This window comes from Choloepus didactylus, chromosome 18 (genome assembly GCF_015220235.1).
Source record: "Choloepus didactylus isolate mChoDid1 chromosome 18, mChoDid1.pri, whole genome shotgun sequence".
NCBI classification, from domain to species: domain Eukaryota; kingdom Metazoa; phylum Chordata; class Mammalia; order Pilosa; family Megalonychidae; genus Choloepus; species Choloepus didactylus.
Window position 1 is genome coordinate 19,916,539 of NC_051324.1, and position 22,286 is coordinate 19,938,824.

The 22,286-nt window shown below is 40.0% G+C and overlaps 1 protein-coding gene across 1 annotated transcript; it reads left to right on the top strand.

Moving 5' to 3' along the window:
• Nucleotides 1-15,120: 15,120 nt before the first annotated feature.
• LOC119514685 (olfactory receptor 1D2) lies at nt 15,121-16,050 on the top strand. The gene has a single exon (XM_037810470.1). The coding sequence runs from the start codon at nt 15,121-15,123 to the stop codon at nt 16,048-16,050; it is 930 nt and encodes a 309-aa protein (XP_037666398.1).
• The last annotated feature ends 6,236 nt before the right edge of the window (nt 16,051-22,286 follow it).

A 22,286-nucleotide genomic window follows, 5' to 3' on the forward strand; every position in this document is an offset into this window, starting at 1 on the left:
GATTATCAAATGTCAAAGATAAAGAGAGAATCCTGAAAGCAGCAAGAGAAAAGTCATCCATCACATACAAAGGAAGCTTGATAAGACTATGTGTGGATTTCTCAATAGACACTGTGGAGGCAAGAAGGAAGTGGGGTGATATATTTAAGATACTGAAAGAGAAAAACCACCAACCAAAGATCCTATATCCAGCAAAATTGTCCATCAAATATGAGGGAGAGCTTAAATTACTCTCTGATAAACAGACAATGACAGAGTTTGTGAACAAGACACCTGCTCTATGGGAAACACTAAAGGGAGCACTACAGACCGAAAAGAAAAGACAGTAATGAGAGGTTTGGGAAACAGTTTTGGGAGATAGTAGCACAGCAATCTAAGTACACTGAACAAAGATGACTGTGAGCATGGTTGAAAGAGGAAGGTTAGAACCATGTGGAACACCAGAAGGAAAGAGAAAACATAGAGACTGGGACTGAATAACTCAGTGAAACCTAGAGTGTTCAACAATTGTGATAGAAGGTAAAATTTGTTTTACATGAGGTAGAAGAGATGAATGTCAACATTGCAAGGTGTTAAAAATAGGGTGGGATTGGGTGGAAAATACAATCAATGCAAACTAGAGACTATAATTAACAGAAATATTGTATTATGTTTCCTTTAATATAACAAAGGCAGCATACCAAAGCTAAATGCATATGGGAGGGCATGGGGGAAGAGTATGGGACTCTTGGCTTTGGTGATGTGTCTGACTCTTTATTCTACTTTAGCCTAATGCTATCTTTCCTTCTGGTGCTTCCTAGATGTGATGTTATGTTATGTTCTGTCTGTCTGTCTGTCTGTCTGTCTCTCTCTCTCTCTCTCTCTCTCTCTCTCTCTCTCTCTCTCCCTCCCTCCCTCCCTCTCTCTCTCCCTCTCTCTTTCTCTTTTGTCTCTCTGCCTTCTTTGACTCTTCCTCCTTCTTTGTCGAAGAAATGGAGATGTCCTTATATAAATAGTGGTGATGGTGGTGAATACATAAATATGTGACTATACAGGGAACCATCAATTGTTTACTTAGGATGGAATGCATGGTGTGTGAACAAAATCACCTTAACAAAAATGGACTGAAGAAGAAACCTTGAGGACAATACATTGAGTGGAATAAGACAGACACATAAGGACAAATATTGCATGGTCTCACTGATATGAACTAATTATAATATGTAAACTCATAGGCATGAACTATAACTTACCAGACATAGAACGAGACTAAAGAATAGGGACTGGTTGCTTATTATGAGCAGAATGTTCAACTAGGGAGAACCTAAACATCTGGAAATGGACAGAGACTATGGTAGCACATTGTGAGAATAACTAACAGTGCTGAATGGTGTGTGAATGTGGTGGAAAGGGTAAGCTCAAAGTCACGTATGTCACCAGAAGGAAAGTTGGAGGTTAAAAGAAGGGAATGTATAAAACAGTGAATCTTGTGGTGGACAATGTCCATGATTAACTATACAGATATTAGAAATCTCTCTCATGAATTAGAACAAATACATCACACAATAACTAGAAGTTAATAAGAGAGGGGCATATAGGAAAAAAATACACCTATTGCAAACTATATACTACAGTTAGTAGTATTTTAACATTCTTTCATCAACAGTAACAAATGTACTATACCAATACTATGAATCTATAATGGAGGGGGATGGTTAGGGGTATGGGAAGATTTGAGTTTCCTTCTTTTATCTCTGTTTCTTTTCTGGAGTAATGAAAATGTTCTAAAAATTGCATAAAAAGATTGTGGTGATGGTTGCACAACTGTATGATGGCACCATGGGAAATTGATTGTACACTTTGTATCTATAAATATTAATTAATTAATTAATTAATGGAATTTTTAGACAGACAAAACCAGTGGAATTTGTCACTGCAGGTCTCACTAAAAAAAAAAAAAAATCTGTAGGCAAAATGAAAATCATCCCAGGCCAAAACATGGACATGCAGGAGGGAGTAAAGAGCACCAGAAATAGTAAATATAACCTGAACAATTCAACAAAACAAAAACTGTAATATCTTGTGAAGTTCAAATTATGTGTGGAAATAAATTTCATGGCAGTAATAACATAAAGGAAAGAGTGTAGTAAATGGTGGTTAAATGTTCTAAGGTTCTAGCTAGATCATGGTAAACATGATCATTTCTACTAGACTGTAATAGGCAAAGGATGCATGTTTAAATATTCTAGAAAAATCACTAAAAATTAACAATATATAACTAAAAATTATATATAAGGGAAAATTAGATAATATAAAATATTTGATTAATTCTAAAGAAGACAAGAAAGAAGAAAAAGGGAACATTAAAACAGATGGGTGGGTCAAAACCCAAAACAAATAGAAGATAGTAGATATAAATCCAAACATACTGACAATGTCATTTAATTTAAAAGGTTAAATATTCCAAATAAAAGATGAAAATTTTCTTACAGGATAAAAATAACCATATGCTGCTTACAAAGACACACTTTAAATATATGTACACAGAGAGGTTAAAGGATGGAAAACAATATATATACCATGCAGACAATAATAAAGAGAAAATGCTGATTTTTGAAAGGCAAGAAGTATTACTAGAGATAAAGAGAGGTATTTCATAATTATAAAGGGGATCATCTATCAGGATTATACCACCATTCTAAATCTACATAAGCCCAGCAAGATAGCTTGAAAATATATAACATAAAAATTGACAGAACTTGAAGTAAAATAAACAAATGTACAATAATAGTGGGAAACTTTAATTCACCTCTTTCAATAGCTGACAAAATAAAAGATTAGTGAGTATATAGAAAATCTGAATTATACAATTAACAAAATTGACCTAAATGATATATTCAGGATACTATTTGCAACAATGACAAAACCTATATTCTTTTTCAAATATCACAAAGGAAATTTATAAAAGTCAGTCATATGCTAGGCCATTAAGAAAACATCAGCAAATCTAAAAGGATTGAAATAATTCAGAAGATATTCTCTGACCATAATGGAATTAAGTTAGGAACCAATAACAAAGAAATAATAGAATGAACCCAACTATCATGAATTTGAACAATACACTTGTAAATAATCCAGGAGTCAAAGAAAAAATGAAAATGAAAATTAGAAAATATGCTAAAAACAGAATTATAATGAAGATAAAACATCAAAACTTGTAGAACACAGCTAAAGCAGCACTTAGAAAGAAGAAAACACATAAACTTAAATGAAGATAAAAGAAAATAAGAAAGCTTACATCTCAGGAAACTAGAAATAGAAAAAGAATGAAAGTAATCACTTTTTCATTAGTAAAGGAAAAAACTCTTACAAGCTAGAATTAGAACAGAACATTCTTAATCTGATAAAAGATATGCAAAAAAGCTTTTGGAGGATGGGTTGACAAACTTTTTCTTTAACGGGTAAGAGAGAAAATATTTTAGGCTTCAAGGTCTCTGTCACAACTACTCAAATCTGTCATTGTAGCACAAAAGCAGCCATAAGAAATACATAAAGAAATGGGCCTGGCTGTGTTCCAATACAAGACAACCAGATGGTCGATAGATTTGACTCAGGGGCTACAGTTTGCTGACCCGTGATATAGAGCAAACATTATATTCAATGATGAAATATTTAAAGTTTTCCTCCATGATCAGGAATGAAATAAGGATCATTTTTCACCACTTCTATTCAAAATCATACTGGAAGTTGTAGCCAGTACAATAAGGCAAGAAAAGAAATAAAAGACATAAGGACTGGAGAGGAAGGAAAATCTCAATAGTCACAAATCACCTGATTGTAAATATAGGAAATGCAAAACAATACACAAATCAATGGAATGAATAAGTGTCTCTAGCAAGATCACCAGATACAAGGTCAATAGTTAAAAATCAACTGTATTTCCATATATGAAGCAAACAAGTAGAAAACAAAATCTTTAAAATGATACCATTTACCACAGCATTTAAAAAGCATCAAATACATAAGTATAAATATAGCAAAAGAAGTACTCTGAACACTATAAATGCTAAGATAATTCAAAGACCAAGAAAATGGAGAAATATGCCACATACATGATTTAGAAGGCTCAATACTGTAAAGATGCCTATTCTCCAAATGAATCTATAGCTTTAATGCAATTTAAATCAAAGTCCTAGCAGGTCTTTTTGAGGAAATTGTTAAGCCTATTCTAAAATTTATATGGAAATACAGAGCTAAGAATAGGCAAAGAAATACTAAAGAAGAAGAACAAAATATTTAAACCAGATATAGGAAGATATAGCAATGAATGCAGGGGTGTATTGATGCAAGGATAGACAAACTGACAAATTGACGTAACAGAGTCCAGAAACAGATCACAAATGACTAAAATCCCCTGACTAATGATAAAGATTTACATAACAGTGCTGTAGGGAAAGGATGGTCTTTTCAATAAATGGCACTAGTTCAGCTGGACATTTGTACTTGGGGGGAAGGGCATATTGAATCTTGACCTCTTCTTCACCTGATATAAAAAAATCAATTCTAGATTTATATAGATCTAAATATGAAAGGCAAAATAATAAATTCTTTAGAGGAAAATACTGGCAAAGTGTAGAGGCAAACACTGGCAAAGATCTAGCAAAGATTTCTTAAACAAGATATAAAAATCACTAACCATAAAATGAAAATTGATGAATTGGACCATTTTAAAATTAAAATCTTCTGTTGCTCAAGATCCACTATCCATTCAACAAAAACCCATATTCTTACTACATATATGTGACAAAAGACTCATCGCTGGAATGCACAACAATTACAAATCAACATGAAAAAGATGGATAGCCCAACTGAAAAATGAGCAAAAGACTGGAGTCTCTGCATGCCCATATCTCCTGGTTCTTGCTTTGGGATCTTATTTCTTTGTGTGTCTGCTTATCTTTGGTTTTATGCTGGATGTCGTACTTGAAAAACCTATTAAGAGAAATAATGTGAGGTCTAGCATAATGTTATTTTCCTCCAACTATGATTTTCAATAGCTTATACTCCATAGTCTGCTTTATTTCTGGCTTGCTTGTATTCCTAGGACACCTTTTAGGATTGCTTCCCAATAAGGAGTTGGTTTATTCCTTGAAAACAGAGTCATTTCCCAAGACCCCTTCTTCTAGATATTAACACTGAAGCAATTACCCATGATCATCTCAAGAAGCTGTCTTGGGATTGTTTCCCCGAGGCCTCCCCAAAACTGATAAATAGGCCTGTGGAGGGGTAGGCTCAGCCCATTCCTTGGTGAATCTGATGCTCACAGGTCCCCTGGCCTCACTGGGCACCCACACCCTTATGTTCTGTCTCCTCTTTTGCAGGAAGTGAAGAATGGGCACCAATTCCCCTGCTTCCTCTCTTCTCTATTCCAGCCACAAGTCCCAAAGCCCTCCTGGGAGGGTACAGTGTCTTAAACTGTTTTCATCAGATGGAGGAAAAAGTCAGAACCAGTGAACTCAGACCAGCACAGGGCAGCTGGGTAAGTTCTACAAGTCTCAGGCTCTCACCCCCTCTCTCTCTCCTCTCTTTCTTACCTTCCCTTGCCCAATTTTCTCTCTCACAAACATACATTCTTTGGACAGTCTTCATAGACTCTAACCCTTTAGTGTTTGAATGTAATACAACTCCTCCAACCTTCCTAGCACTCTGCAGTTCTCCAAGTGATGTCAGGTACCCTGTTGCGTATGATTCTCACAACCTGCAGGAAAGGCTTTCTTGGTGAGATGATGATGCCCAGGGAGGGTGTGTGGTCTATTCAAGGTCACAGAGCTAGGGTGCCAGAGGAGGTACTAAAATCCATTTCCAATGCCAAGTTTGGAGCCCTTTACATGCTGCCCCACCCTCTTAGCCTCTCTCCGCCCAGCCCTGCAGCAGCAGGTTTGTCTGTAAGACTGTCTGACCATACAAGGGTTTGTAATGCACTAACTTAGACTCAGAGCAGTGTTTCCCAAGGTCCAGGACCAGAATTACCAGGGTTTTGCTGATCAGACCAGGGATACTGAACTAGTGTTTCAAGAGAAGGAGCCAGAAAAACAGCTTTTTGTTTAAACATGTATCTCAGGTGATTCTGATGCACATTAAAATATGGAAGGATGCTTATCCATTTCTTTGGGTGTCCTCTGCCTTCCCTGGCTCTGTTACCTGCCTCCTACCCTCCCTCCTGTCAGGCAGATGTCCCAGGCACCAGCCTGTTGAAGGAAGTAGTTTCTGATGGGACTAAGGAGGTGGGCAACCTCTGTCTCCATGGCCGGCAGAAACAGAAGCTCGGTGTGGCGGCCAGGTGATGAACTCAGGTTGGGTCCACTGCGGAGGGAGTCAGGTGGTATTTTTGTTTCTTCCCGAGGTCACTCTTGGAGTCTTGAGTGATCTCTGGGATGAGCCCATAAGTCCCCCATCCTCGATCCTACTCTTTGTTTCTCTAAGAGGCAAGAAGCTTCCCTTTTGCCAGCTTCCTTCCTCCCAGTGCCAGGCTATCACAAAGCAAAGACCCAGCCTGGAATTCTTGGTCAAAGTCTCGTCTCTGTCACCAAATCACTCCATGACCTTGGGCAGGGCTCTTAGGCTCAAAGCCTCATGTAAGTAGTGTCAGGATTGGTGTTGATCCACGGGAGAACTATATAGGTAACAAATAACAGATTGCAAAAGATAAGAAAGTCTCCAGAGCATGTGTTAAGGGACACTCCTGTATTCACTCAAATGCCAAAGGAACACCACACAATCACTCTATCTTTTGGAATCTTAGTGTTAACCATCACCTACTTCCACCAACACTTGAATCTGCTCTGAAATAACCACTCAGCCTGCGGGATCATGCATCAGTTTGGATGCCTTCCAAGACGGGGAACTCACTTCCTCACTGGCCCTCTTCCCTGACACAGCATTTAGTCCCCTGACAGCCAGCTCATCTCTAACTCTCTTTTTATTCCCAGGCTCCTGACCTGAATAATCTATATCCCTTTGTATGGAAACCCCATAATAATATGTTCCCACATTCTTCTGTCTCCCCTGTAGACAACACCAGAGGACCAGCCACAAGTCAGCATCCACCTCAACATCCTGGACCACTCCCTGCAGACACGGGGTGGACTGAGGCCGCTCCTGTGAGTTGGGGGCAGAGCTAGACTCCCAGATAGAGGTGAGATTGGAGCACCTGATCCTTCTCTAGTCCTGATAGCAGGGTTTCCTACCTGAGGGGATTGTGAGAAGGTCAGACGTTTGAGGAAATGGTTAATAGGACTCCCTTTGTGATCCCCATAACAGCACCTCCTCTTTAGGGCTTTATGGCTGGTTCTCTTCCACTGAACCTCCAGTGACGTGGGCTTTGTGTCTCTCATTTGACATGTGGCAAAGTAGGTAGGGCATGGACTTTGCAGGCAGAGAGGGATTTCAAATCCTGGCTCCATCATTTAAGGGCAACTTTGGGAAACATTAACCTTCTAAGTCTCAGTCACCTCATCTATAAAACAGGTTAAGAAAACCATGTAGTGCTGTGGTGCAAGCTAAATATAAGATTTGTATATGTATATAATGCACTTAACACATTGTCTGAGCAAGGGCTTGGTAAAGGGTAACAGTTTGCTGGAAAAAAAAATTGTATTAAGCTGGAGCTTGGACCCAACCTTTTGACTCAAAATCTCCTTCCATATACCATCGAAGGTGAATAATCTGGAAATTGAGCTCTGTTAACGGAGGTATTGAATCCCCTCATTGACTAAATGATGCTGGGTCTGCCCCTTCCCCAACCTTGGAGCTCCAAATCCCTTCACTCTTTCAGGTTGCTCATATTTCCCATATCTCCATCTGCTTATCCTGCTCCCACTGCACCTTCATCATATTCCAGATTGAATTTTCTGTCCAGGTTTCATGCCTCCCTGGAACACTGGCTGTGTTTTTATCTGTCTTGCATTTATTTAGGCTCCTTCACCATTCATTGGTCTCCAATGCACAGAATGCCTAATATTCTAAATGGTTCGATTCAGCCCTCACTTATTGATCCCCACAGTGTATCTGTCATTGCACGAGGTCCTGGGGACGCAGTCATGAAAGTGATATTGTCCCTGCTCTTGAGGATCTCACAGTCCTGCAGGGAAGACAGACATGAACACAAAACGTGGGAAGGGGCCACCAGAAAAGAATGGAGAAACAGGAAGCAATGCAGAGGTGGGGGTTACCTCCGGTGGGGGAGACACCACCAGGAGAGGCGCCTGGGCTGGATCAATGATGGATCTTGCCAGACTCATATTGGTTGGACAGGGTGGAGCAAGGGCATGTGGTGGAAATGAACGGCTGATGCAAAGACAAGGAAGGCATTTTGTGGCATTCTAGAAAAATGCAAGAAGCAAGGTCAGGGGAGTGGGAAAGACTCCTGGGGAGGAGGCATCTGGGGCCATCAGCTCCTGGCCACAAACTTTTCTTTGTTCTGGAGGAAATGGGGAGCCCAGCTGCTAGAGGAAGCAAGTGATCAGACTTTAATTTAGAGAACATTCCTGAAGGCAACGAGGATGCCACTTCCATGCATTTCCTCACGCTGGCCTCACAATGGCACTAAGGGGCTGACCCTACTAGTATTCAGTAATCAGAATCTGTAATTTTCTATTTTACTATGTAAGAATAAATCACATTTTAATTTAACAATTATCATAAACACACACATATATGGGACACATTTCTTTATAATGGCTTCATCATGTGCCATTAATTATATGGATTGTGTCTTTATAATTCTAATGATGGTTATTTAAGTAGTTTTTTTTTTTTTTTACTGTTTCTAACAAGGTTCTGAGAAACATCTTATACATATATATGTTTTTATCTGATAATGGTTTTAAGATAAAAAGCTAAAGCTAGGATTTCTCAAAGGGCTCTGTCCCATTCTCCCTTAAAAAAGTCCATATTACATCCCAACCTGATTCTTTGAAAATGAAAAGACAGATTACAATACCAGTCACTTGAACAGACCCAGTAGTTTAAGAAGGATATCACTCCATATAATCAGACGAATGACCCCTTAGCAGAAGACTTTCTATCTGGAAAAGGAGAAAACTTTACAAAATTAATTCATGATCTCAACAGCAAATAGAATGTCAAGTTGCTATCTGGAAAGCTATTACTTTCATTGGTATATAAAATTACATGTTCATTCCATCCAATGATAAGTAGTGAAGATGTATATTTTTCATGCATTTGTTGACTTTGAACTTCTTTTGTGAACTATGTATTCTTGTCTGTTTCTATTTTCCTATGGGGGGTTGGTAATTTATTATTGGTTTACAACATCTCTTTCTGTATTTAGCACAATAACCATTTTTCCTCTTTTAACTTTTTTGTTTGTATTTTGTTGTAGTATTATGGTGCTTTGGTGAGGGAAGAATTTTATTTTTAAGTAAGTAAAACATGGCCTATTTTTTCATCATGTTTTCTGCCTTTGATGCTATTCTTGTGAAGACTGTCTCTATATCAAGATTACATATTTTTAATGAAACAATGTAATAGAAGAAACTTTAGGTATATTTATTTCCCTCTTTTGCAAAACTCCCATTTCAAAGTGATCCAAGAAATATAAAAAGTTGTTTTAGAAATGTAAAAAACCCTCTGGAAAACAGGAGCAGGTGATATCACAGGTTAGGAACTTGGAGGAATTTCTGGATGGCATGGAGCAGTGGGGCTAGATTGAGGGACAAGCTAAAAAGTGCCGAAGAGCCAGTGGACTCAGCCAGACAAAGGGAGAAGGTAGGTGATTTTCCCCAACAGGGTCCTGGAAAGCCAGCAAGTGAGAAACATCAGGGACTGGGCACAGAGCAAGAGGGAACTGGCTGCAGCTTTCCTCCCTTCACTCCCTTTGGTGAAGACAAGGGGGAGCTGAGAAATGATGGAGCAGACAGAGAGCAGGTGCAGTGCCCGGGAGAGCATCTGCCACACCAGCACAGAGGGAGGGAGGGGACGCAGGTATGGGGTCACAGGTTCTCCTTCACTCTTATCTTGTCATTCGTCACCGTTACCTCTTTATTCTTTTCCTTTGTGTTCTGGTGGACTTGCTGACATGATATTCCAAAACCTGATTCTGTTTTCTGCACTATTGAAACTTCTCTTTACTTCTCCATCATATTTTTAAGTTCAGTGATCTTATTTTTCACCCAAAAGCAACCTTTCTTTTTTTTTAAACATATTTATAGCTTATATTACAATCTTTGAGCACTCTAGGTTTCACTGAGTTACACAGTCCCAGTCTTTATCCTTTGTCTTTTGTTCTGGTGTCCCACATGGTCCTAACCTTCCTCCTACAACCATACTCACAGTCATCTTTGTTCAGTGTACTTACATTGCTGTGCTGCTGTCTCCAAAATTGTTTCCCAAACCTCACACTCCTGTCTTTTCCTTTCTGTCTGCAGTGCTTCCTTCAGTGTTTCCTGTAGAGCAGGTATCTTGTTCACAAACTCTATCATTGTCTGTTTGTCAGAGAATATTTTAAGCTGTCCCTCATATTTGAAGAACAGTTTTGCTGGATATAGGATTCTTGGTTGGTGGTTTTTCTCTTTCAGTATCTTAAATACTTAAATGCCTCCATGGTTTCTACTGAGAAATCCGCACATACTCTTATCAAGCCTCCTTTACATGAGATGGATCGCTTTTCTCTTGCTGCTTTCAGGATTCTCTATCTTTGACATTTGATAATCTGATTATTAAGTGTCTTGGCATAGGCCTGTTCAGATCTATTCTGTTTGGGGTGTGCTGCTCTTCTTGGATCCATAATTTTATGTCTTTCATAAGAGATTGGAAATGTTCATTGATTATTTCCTCTATTATTGCTTCTTCCCCTTTTCCCATCTCTTCTCCTTCTGGGACACCCATGACACATAAATTCTTGCTTTTCATTTTGTCCTTAAGTTCCTGGAGACATTGCTTATATTTTTCCATTCTTTTCTCTATCTGTTCTTTTGTGTGTAGACTTTCAGTTGCCTTGTTCTCCAGTTCCTGAGTGTTTTCTTCTGCCTCTTGAGATCTGCTGCTGTATGTCTCCATTACGTCTTTCATCTCTTGTGTTGTGCCTTTTATTTCCATAGATTCTGTCAGTTGTTTTTTTGAACTTTAGATTTCTACCTTTTGTTCACCCAGTGTTTTCATTGTATGCTTCATCTCTTTTGCCATATCTTCCCTAAACTTTTTGAATTAATTTAGTATTAGCTGTTTAACTTCCTGTATCTCAGTTGAAGTGTAAGTTTGTTCCTTTGACTGGGCCATAACTTCATTTTTCTTACTGTAGGTTGTAGTTTTCTGTTGTCTAGGCATCTGATTTCCTTGGTTACCCCAATCAGTTTTCCCAGACTGGAATGGGCTCAGTTCTCAAAAGGAAGCAATAGTATCACATTTCCCTGAGGGTGTGTCTTAGAAGATTGGTACACCCTGTGAAGCCTCAAGTCACTGTGCCTTTCTGCCCAGCAAGTGGCACCTGTCAGCCTGTAGCTCCAGACTGGTGTAAGGAGATGTGGCCTGTGGCTGTTTTCCCCCAGGCTCTGGGGTCTGGTTCTGAATGGAAGGTGGGTAGTAGAGTTTGGCACCACCTTCTTCCTCTTAGGGAAAATATACACCCTAGGGTGAGGTCATTTACATTTGAATAGTCTCTCTGCCTGTGCTATCTCCACCCTTGTCTGGGTCAGAGTGCTGGGAACTGAAAATGGCTGAGGCTTTCTCCAGTGAGCTGAAAAAGGGACAGAAAGCTCCGTTCAGGGCCAGTCCATGGCCACCCTCCAGCTCTCCAAGGTCAGTCACCACCAAAAGCTCTGTCTGCTTGTTAGGGATTTGTAGCTTGTATTGAGCAGTACATGTTTGTTAATTAAAACCCCAGGTGGAGCTCAGCTATGTTATATTCACTCACTCAGAGAGAGCTTTGCAGTTTGGGCCATGGGGGGAGGGGGCTCTCAGTTTGGATCCACAGTTCTTACTTACAGATTTTATGCTGTGGTCTTGGGTATTCCTCCCAATTCAGGTTGGCATAAGATGAGTGGACAGTCACGTTTGTCCCCCCACAGTTATTCCAGATTATTTGCTAGTTGTTCCTGGTTGTTTATTAGTTGTTCCAGGAGAACAAACTAGCTTCCACTTCTCTCTATGTCGCCTTCTTCTTCCATGTCAAAAGCAACCTTTCTTGATAGATGATCTGTCTCTTTAGAAAGATGCAATATTCCCTTACCATTGAGATCAAGAATTAATTTTGAAAGTTTTCTCCTTTTCCACAAAGAAAGTTTTCTGCTCAAGGGATCATTCGAGTGATTATTTGGAGTGGTAGCCTCCTTAAACTATGGGGTCTGTTCAAGTGACTGGTGTTTTAATCAATCTCTTCATTTTCAAAGACTCAGTTTGGGATGTAATATGGGCTTTTTATGGGAGGATGAGACAGAGTTCCCAAAATGAAAAGTTAAATATGTATCCAGTAGAGTTATTGTATAAATTCCAAGGGATGAAAGAGAAATAAAATAATGGAAAAAATGAAGGAAAATTCTCCTAAGCTGAAGGGAGACATAATTTTTAGATTGAAAAAGATACCCTAAGTCAGGTATATCAATGAAGGGAGGAAAAACACTAAAGACAGCTTAGGAAATTTTTAATGTTATGATTAAAGAAAAAGAAGTCATGCAGGCAGAAAAATAAAATTATTCACCAAGGAAAAAAAAACAGGTAATAGTAACAAACAGGTAATGGCAATATTGACTTGAAAAATTTCCCCAACATACTGTTGAGTGAATTTAAAAAAAAAAAAACTGAAAGAAGAAAACTGGCAGAATTTGGAATGGTTCCTATTTAATTTAAATTTAAATTTTTCTGTATTGCTTGAATTATTCACACTGTATTTTTTTGTTGTTTATAATCCTAGATTACAACATAGTAATAGATTATGATATAGTAAAAGCTATTTTTATTTGGAAAAAGAAAATCATGGAATATATTTAATTATATCTGAAGCTACTGAAGAAATTTTACTAAATTTGAGATAGTAGAAACTGACAATAAATGAATACAATTTTAATAGGGAAATTAATGCAAACCAAATTATTCCAAAAAGTGGATAAGGATGGCACATGCAAAAAAGAAACCGTGCACCAACCCCATTTATAAATAGGATGCCATATAATAATACACCAGGAATGTAAGTATGGTTCAATATTAGGAAAGTTATTAATGTAATATATCTTGATAGGAACTGAAAGAGAATTTAGAACAGCCATACCTGATTTTTAAAATATAAATAGAAGAAGAATTGCTTCATAGATATACCCTTTTCTGCTAAAAACTCTTAAAGGCTCTTGACTGCACTTGGAATAAAATGTTAAAATCTTAACAAGGCTCTGCATGACCTGGCCCCTACTTGCCTGCAAAACCTCACATCTCACTAATTTCTATCATGGCTCATATTTAGTTTCTTACACACAACAAACCTTCCCCACCGCAGAGCCTTTGCATATGCAAGCTCTCTTTCTGCAGTGCTCTTTGCCCAGCACCTCATGAGATTGGCTTTTTTGTCCTTCATGTCTCAGCTAAAAGGATACCAACTTGTGAACAATGGTTCTCTCCATATGGTGGAATTAAATATAATCTATTTATATTTTCTTCTTTTGATTTTTGAATATTTAAAATTTTTATTCCACATACACTAGGTTTTCAAAAAGAAAAAGACATAAGACATAACAATTTTTAGTATACTTGAAATGTCTTTAGTAAGATACAAACTGTTTAACTTTTTTTCCTTCAAATAATTTGGCAGCTGTCCCAATGCCATTTATTGAATATTACAATCTTTAACTACCAATTTTAAGTACTACCACAATCATCCCACACTAAATCTGACATGTGCATGGGTCTGAATCTGAAGCTTCTATCCAGTTCTATTGATCTGTTCTGGCACCAGCACCTCACTGGTTTAGAGTCTTTAGTGTTTGGCAGAGCAAGGATCTCCTTTTTTATTATTCTTTTTTCCCACATTTTCCTAAATTATTTTCATGCTTATTTTTAGCTGACATTAACAATAATTTTTGTTTTCCAAAATTCTTATTCAGATTTTGGCTTCATTCATATAGGGTAAATTTTACATTAATTTGGGAGAATATGCATCTTTGCAATATTTAATCTTGCTATCTACAATCTTGATGTGTCTATCCATTTATTACATTTTTATTTTATGCCTCTCTGGAGTTAGAAGGTCTTGCTAACCTCGTAATGTGTAGATTAGACTGTTGGTAATGAGGAAGGGATTGTTTCACTTATATTTTAACCAGTCTATTGTTCACATATGGTAATAATAGGCAATATTTAGTGAGTGCTCACTGCATGACAAAGCTTTGTGTTAAGCACTTGATTACTTGATTTTATCCTCTTCCCAGTACATTTTGCACATAAACAAAGCAAGTCTTAAAGAGCACAGGTAAGTCGCCTGAGGTTTCACAGCTGGAAAGTGGTAGAACACAGATTTGAATCCAAGTGTTCTGACAGCACAGTCTTAATTAACACTGCAATGTGGCTTACTTGGAAGATGTTGTTTTAGCTCCATTTATTTTGTAATTGGCCACTTTACTGACTTTTCTTTTTATTTCTAATAGCATTTCAGTTTGTTCTCTTAGATTTTCCAGATAGATCATCATACGAGCAAGTAATGATCATTTTTCCTTCTCCTTTCCAATATTTTTACTTTTCCCATGTCTAATTGTACAATATCCACTTCTTAGAATACATACACTAGATTGAAATATAATTTAAAAACCTATACAATCTCATAACATGTAAAGGCAATGTGTAATCTTTAGACACTTCAAGTGTATTTTAAGATGATAAGATTTAAAAGAAGACACAGTCATTAATCCTATAATATTGAATACACCAGATTAGAAGTTGCTGGAATGATAACATTGCAAAAAGAACGTCCATGTTATATTTCTTGTGTTTGTTATAACTTTTGTTGCGTATATGAAAAATTATGAAGTTTAGTCAAAGATTTTTTGCTAGGAAAGTTGATTTTGCTTATATGAATGTCCTATTCAATTCAAGACATCTAGTAAATATCTGCTGGTGTGAATGTTTCAGACTCTTGGTGAAATGGATGGGGGCAACTGGACTGGGGGCTCTGAATTCCAGCTCCTGGGGCTCTCAGAGAATCCCAAGCATCAGCGGATCCTGTTTTGGATGTTCCTGTCCATGTACCTGGTCACAGTGGTGGGCAATGTGCTCATCATCCTGGCCATAGGTTCTGACTCCCGCATGCACACTCCCATGTACTTCTTCCTGGCCAACCTCTCCTTCACTGACCTCTTCTTCGTCACCAACACAATCCCCAAGATGCTGGTGAACCTTCAGGCCCAGAACAAAGCCATTTCCTATGCAGGGTGCCTGACACAGCTCTATTTCCTGGTCTCCTTGGTGGCTCTGGACAACCTCATCCTAGCCGCCATGGCGTATGACCGCTATGTGGCCATCTGCCGCCCCCTCCACTACACCACGGCCATGAGTCCTGGGCTCTGTGTCCTGCTCCTGGCCTTGTGTTGGTTTTTCTCTATACTCTATGGCCTCATCCATACCCTCCTCATGACAAGGGTGACCTTCTGTGGGTCCCGGAAGATCCAATACATCTTCTGTGAGATGTACATCCTGCTGAGGCTCGCATGTTCCAACACCCAAATCAACCACCTAATGCTGATCACCACGGGCTCCTTCATCTTCCTTGTCCCCTTTGGGTTCATGATCATGTCCTATGTCTGGATTGTCAGAGCCATCCTCCGAATACCCTCAGCCTCTAAGAAGTACAAAGCCTTCTCCACCTGTGCCTCCCATCTGGCTGTGGTCTCCCTCTTCTATGGGACACTTTGCATGGTGTATCTGCAGCCCCTCCACACCTACTCCATGAAGGACTCTGTGGCCACAGTGATGTACGCTGTGGTGACCCCCATGATGAACCCTTTCATCTACAGCCTGAGGAATAAGGACATGCATGGGGCCCTGGGAAGGCTCCTCCTTGGGAAAGCCTTGTAGAAGTTGACTTAAGGGTAATTTTGGAAAGACAGCACTGAAATGGAGACTGAGAATTTCCCCCATCTGCAAGACATTAGCCTGAGGGATGTGCAAGACTGATTAGAACATAGATCCAGCTCAGACTGAGCTTATAGATCTGTGGTAAAGAAATACATGTATGTGTAACCCAATGTCCCCCAGACCTCACCAGCATTAGCAATAAATAAGGCCACCAGAAATTTAAAGGATCCTATCCTTATCAAAACTTACCCATTTATGGCTTAGGAGAGGTCTCTCATGTTCTCTGGCACATGTCCACTCATGTTCCAGAACTCTGGTCCTCTCTAAGAAAACTGCCATCTACAACCCATTTGATGAAGGCATGTTGCACTACCCTTCCTGCACATGCCCAAGGTGAGGATTTCCTTTCCTGATGTCCTGCTGCACTCCCACTGCTTCCATGATGACCCCCAATCTCTGGGAACACCTCCCATGGTCAGCAGAAATTACAAGAAAATTACTCTCTTTTGCTCTGGGTCTTTTTTTTTTTTTTTTTCACCCCTTAGGCCCGTAAGCAACACTGCCTCTCTTGCCTTTTTCCTGCATTCCTTCTCTCTCTAGGAAGTCAGACCTTGTCCTCTGGAAACCCATCCTATGCTTTATTTCTGTGACTCCCCACCTCTTATCTCTCCCTCATGCAACAACTCCTTCCTTCACTCAAAGCAAATCTCTGAAATCAACACATGCTCATGAAAGGGGTGGTGCTAGAGGCAGTAGAGGGGAGGAGGTAATGGTGAGACACAATCTCTGCTTTGATTCAACCAGCCTTGTAACAATGCAATGGATAGAAACTGAGTAGTAATATATGGGCTGTGGCAGTTTGAAGGAGCGAGTAGTCCTCTGCGGCTTGATACAGACTTTGAAAGAGAAGGAGAGTTGCATTGATTTCATGTTCATTCAGTCATTCACTAATTCATTCTATTGATAATGACTGAACACCTACTTGGAGCTTCAAACTGGGTTACAAAAAGCAATAAGGAGCTTACAGTCTACTGGGGGAAGTAGACAACAACCATACTAAATGTAGATGGACCTAACTCATCAGTTAAAAGGTAATATTTAACAGATTGATTAAAAATAAACTACAGATATATGCTATTTTAAAACACACATTGAAAGCATAAGGATACGCAAAGCTTAAAAGCATATTGGGAATAGAAACAGGTTTATTGGGAAAATACTAATCAAAAGAATGTAGCTATGTTAACATTAGATAAAAAGACAAGGCTAAAAGCTTTATTATTAAAGGCAGTGTTCCTACCTGAGGCAAATTTGAAATTTACCATGACACTCTATGAAGCAAACTAAGTTTAAGCTTCTTACCCCTCTATTGCAGGGGTCTCTTCCAAGACGCTCACATACGTTTTTATTTGTAATTTGTATTATTTTTCTTATACAGGACCATCAAATTGTATAACTTCAGACCCCAAATCCTTGCATATGTCTAGTCATTACTTAAGTCACTAAGATAAAGCAATTTTAAGTGTGTATACACCTAAAAAAGTAGTCTCAAAATAGATGGAGTGAATTTGGTATAATTATAGGAGATATTCATAGGATCACCATCAGGAAAGAAAATTTGGGCAGGCCTCTCTTGATTATTGATAGGTTGGGTGGACAGAGGATTGGTGAAAATGTGGAAGATCTAAACAGCATGGCTAACAGGCTAAATCTGGATTTATGTGGTGTTCTGCATCTAACAATTGGAAATTAAATGTTTTTCTTGGGCACATGTGGAACATTTTCTGGATTTAATTATGTACTGCTTCTTAAAGAATGCCTCAACAAAATTCAAGGAATAAATAGGCCAATTCAATTGGTTTAGAAGTTAATGTTAAAAACAATGAAAAGAGAGCCAGCAAACGATTGAGCATTAGAAATTACACTGCTGGGATACTCAAGGTTAGAAAGGAAATCAAAATGGAAATTTGAAAATATGTAAAACTGAGTGATACTAAGATACCAAATGTCAAAACTTGTAGGACATGACAAGCGTGGTGCTTTGTCTTAAATGATTATATTAGGAAAAGAGAAGGCTTCATGTGTACTGAGTTAAGTATCTATCTTAGGATTCTGGAAAAAATGAACAATGAAATGAGCCCAGGGATCATAGAAGGAAGGAGATAAAAAAAATTGGGAGTAGTAATCAATGAAATATAAAACAAAATATAATAGAAAACAAAAATACCAAAAGTGAGTTCTTTTGGGGGGAGACGGGGTGTTCGTTCCATTTTATTTATTTTTTAATTAGAGAAGTTGAGGGTATACAGAAAAATCATGCATAAATTACAGGATTCCCATATACCACCCTATTATTAATATCTTGCATTTGTTACAATCTATGGTATGGTACATTTGTTAAAATCTGTGAAAGCACATTTTTATAATTGTCCTATTAACTATAGTCCATGGTTTAACTTAGGGTTCACTGCTTGGGTTGCACAGTTCCATGGAATTTTTTTTATTCTATTCTAGTACCATATATACAACTCAACATTTCCCCTTTTAACCACATTCAGATATATATGTCAGTGCTGTCAGTGTTGTGCTACCATTACCATCATCCACCACTAAACCTTTCCCATCGTCCCAAATAGAAACTCTGTTCATTTTGAGCCTTAACTCCCTATTCCCTACTCCAGCCTGTCCCTGGTAGCCTATATTCTAAATTCTGACTCTATGAGTTTGCTTATTCTGATTATTTAATAACAAAATAGATGAACTTCTGGAAGGTTGATCAAGGGAAGAAGAAAGAAGGAATAAAAAGAAGGATAAAACTAAAGATAATATCAAGATTAGAACAATTTAAAAAAGAATCTTATGAACATCTATATGCCAACAATTTTGAACATTTGGACAAAATGAATGAAACCCGAGAAAAATGTGACTTTCCAGAGCTGGCTGAAGAAGAAAGGGAAAAACTGAATTGTCTTATAACTATTAGAAGAATTAACACAGCAGTTTAAGATATTCCCCCAAAAAATCAAATCCAATGGTTTTACAGGCAAGTTTTAGCAAGTTATGGGTCATCCAGTTTTTTACAGATTCCTCCAGAGAACAAAAAAACAAATAATACTTTAATTAAATCAGCAGCACCTGGAACCAAAGGAGAAAAAGAATGCAAAAAGGGAGAAGGGCAGGGGCTAATTTCATTTAAGAATATAGATACAAGAGTCCTAAACAAATGCCAGCAAATTGAACCCCAAAGGGTATTTTAAAAATAATAAAAATACGCAAAGCGGGAGATCTAAGATGGCAGCATAGAGAGGAATGGAAGCCAAGTAGCCCCCCTGGAACAACTGAAAAAACCAGAAACAACTAGTAAATAAGCCAGAGTGACTGCGGAGGGACAAATGTGACCATCCACTCATCATACACCAACCTGAATTGGGAGGAATGCCTGAGATCACAGCATAAAATCTGTAAGTAAAAACTGTGGATCCAGACCTCTGGAAGATGGCAGTTAGGAGAGACAGGGCAAAAAAACACCTCCATGAAAAATACCGGATAAAGGTCAGAGGGTCACCCAGAACACCGGTTCCAGTGATGCACCGGCTGGACAGGGTCTGCTGGATCCTCAGCGACTGTGCACTTGGAGAGGCCAGGAGTCTGCATTCTGGGGCAAGTGAGCGGGCCTGCTGAATGTCCAGCAGCCACGCTGCAGTGTGGGGAAGCCGTGAGTTGGCATTTGGAGCCAAACTAGTTCTTTTTAAAAGCCCAAAAGTGGCTGCGGATATGGCAGGGGGTACCGCACAGGGAAGTGTGGCAGGAACAGCATCTCCACAACCTGTGGGTACACCTCAGTATCTGGGGTGGACGACAGCCTTTCATGCACCTGCTACTAATTGTCTCAGAGTGAGGCAGGCAGGGGTTAGCCAAAAGGGGAGAGAAACCACGCCGCTTGCAACCATCTTCCTGGCTGGCTGGGAACGCTCCTGCCCAGTGCCGGTGCCACAGCCCAGAGCTGCACCAGGAAACCTAGTGTGATGGGAAGTGTTTCCAGCAATGCATGCACATGCTACAGTGTCTGTCGTGGACAGCGGCTTTTCACACACCCACAGCTGGTTGTCCTGGAGCTGGGGGGGGGGGGGTGGAGCAGTGCAAAAAGGGGAGAGATTGGCATGCCCCATTCAGCCGTCTTTCAGTAGGCTAGGAACACCCCTACACAGTCTGGTGGCCCAGAACTTCCCTTGAGGGATGGCGCACACTTGTGTTGTAGCACAGCCTTCCTTCAGCAGAGGCCCTGGGAGGGCACAGCTTGGAAGAGGGACCTATTTGGAAATCCCGGGACCATACGCCAATACCAAGGACTTGTGGGTCAGTGGCAGAGACAATCTGTGGCAAGACTGAAATGAAGGTTTACTCTTGCAACAGCCTTAAATCTCCAGGAACACTGGGAGGTTTGATTGTTAAAGCCGCCCTCGCTCCCTAACTGCTCAGACACACACCGCACATGCAGGACAGACAGCACCAACAACACATGCAAAACTGGTGCACCAATTGGACCCCACAAGAATCAGACCCCCACACGCCACAAAGACAAAGTTGGGGAGAACTGGCATGAGGGGAATAGGTGGCTCACAGACACCACCTGCTGGTTAGAGAAAGTGTACACCACCAAACTTAGGTCTGATAAATTAGAGAGAAGTCTCTGAATTAGCATACGTATCCTAAAAGAACCCTATCAAGTTAAGCAAATGCCAAGAGGCCAAAAACAACAGAAAATTTTAAAGCTTATGAAAAAAACAAATGATATGGATAACCCAAGCCCAAGCATCAAATCAAAAGATCAGAAGAGGAGAACCTAAGATGGCGGCCAGATGAGACAGGGCAAAAATAACACCTCTGTGAAAAATACTAGATAAAAGCCAGAAAGTGACCCAGAACACCACTTCCAGCTATGCACCAGCCAGACAAGATCTGCTAAATCTACAGAGACTGTGCATTTGGTGAAACCGGGAGTCTGCATTCTGAAATGAGTGAGTGAGCCAGCTGAAAGTCCCGCGGCCATGCTGTGGTGTGGGGAAATGGTGGGTTGGCATTTGGAGATGGACTAGTTCTTTAAAAAAAAAAAAAAAAAGCCCGGGAGCAGCTGCAGACACAATGGGGAGCACCGCACAGTGAAGCACAGCAGGAGCGGGCTGTGCTAACGCCTCAGTGTCTGGCGTGGAGGATACCCCTCCCCACACCTGCTGCTGATTGTCTCAGGGCCAGGGGAGCAAAGGGGAGCCAAAAGGAGAAAAAAAACCACACAACTTGCACCCATCTCTCAGGTGGGCTGGGGACACTCCTGCCCGGGGCCAGACCCACAGCCCACAGCCATGCCAAGAAACCCAGTGTGATGGGGAGTCTTTCCTGCAGCACCACACACATTCCACAATATCAGCCATGGACAGGGGCCTTTAATACACCCATGGCGGATTGTCCCAGAGCTGGGAGGGCAGAGCTGTGCAAAAAGGGGGCAGTTAATGCATCCCATTCAACCATCTTTGAAGTGGGCTGGGCAAACCCCTGCACAGTCCGGCATCCCAGGGCTTCCCTGGAGGCCAGCGCACACTTGTGACATGACACAGCCCTCCCTCAGCAGAGGTCTTGGAAGAGCACAGCTGGGAAGGGGGACCCACTCAGAAATCCCAGGGAACCTTCGCCAATACCAAGGACTTCTGGGTCAGCGGCAGAGACAATCTGTGGCGAGACTGAAATGAAGGCTTAGACTCTTGCAACAGCCTTAAATCTCTGGGAACACCTGGGAGGTTTTATTATTAAAGCTGCTCTCCCTCCCTAACCACTCAGACACATGCCCCTCATTCAGGGCAGACAGCACCAACAACACACCCAAATTTAGTGCACCAATTAACCCCACAAGAATCAGATCCCCACACACCAAAAAGACAAAGTTGGGGAGAACTGACTTGAGGGGAATAGGTGACTCACAGATGCCATCTGGTGGTTAGTTAGAGAAAGTGTACACCACCAAGCTGCAGTTCTGACAAATTAGAGATCAAGTAAAGCAAATGCCAAGAGGCCAAAAACAACAGAAAATCTTATAGCATATGATAAAACCAGACAATATGGAGAACCAAAACCCAAACACCCAAATCAAAAGATCAGAAGACACACAGTACTAGGTGCAATTAATCAAAGAACTACAGACAGGCAATGAAAGCATGTCACAGGATATAAAAGACATGAAGAAG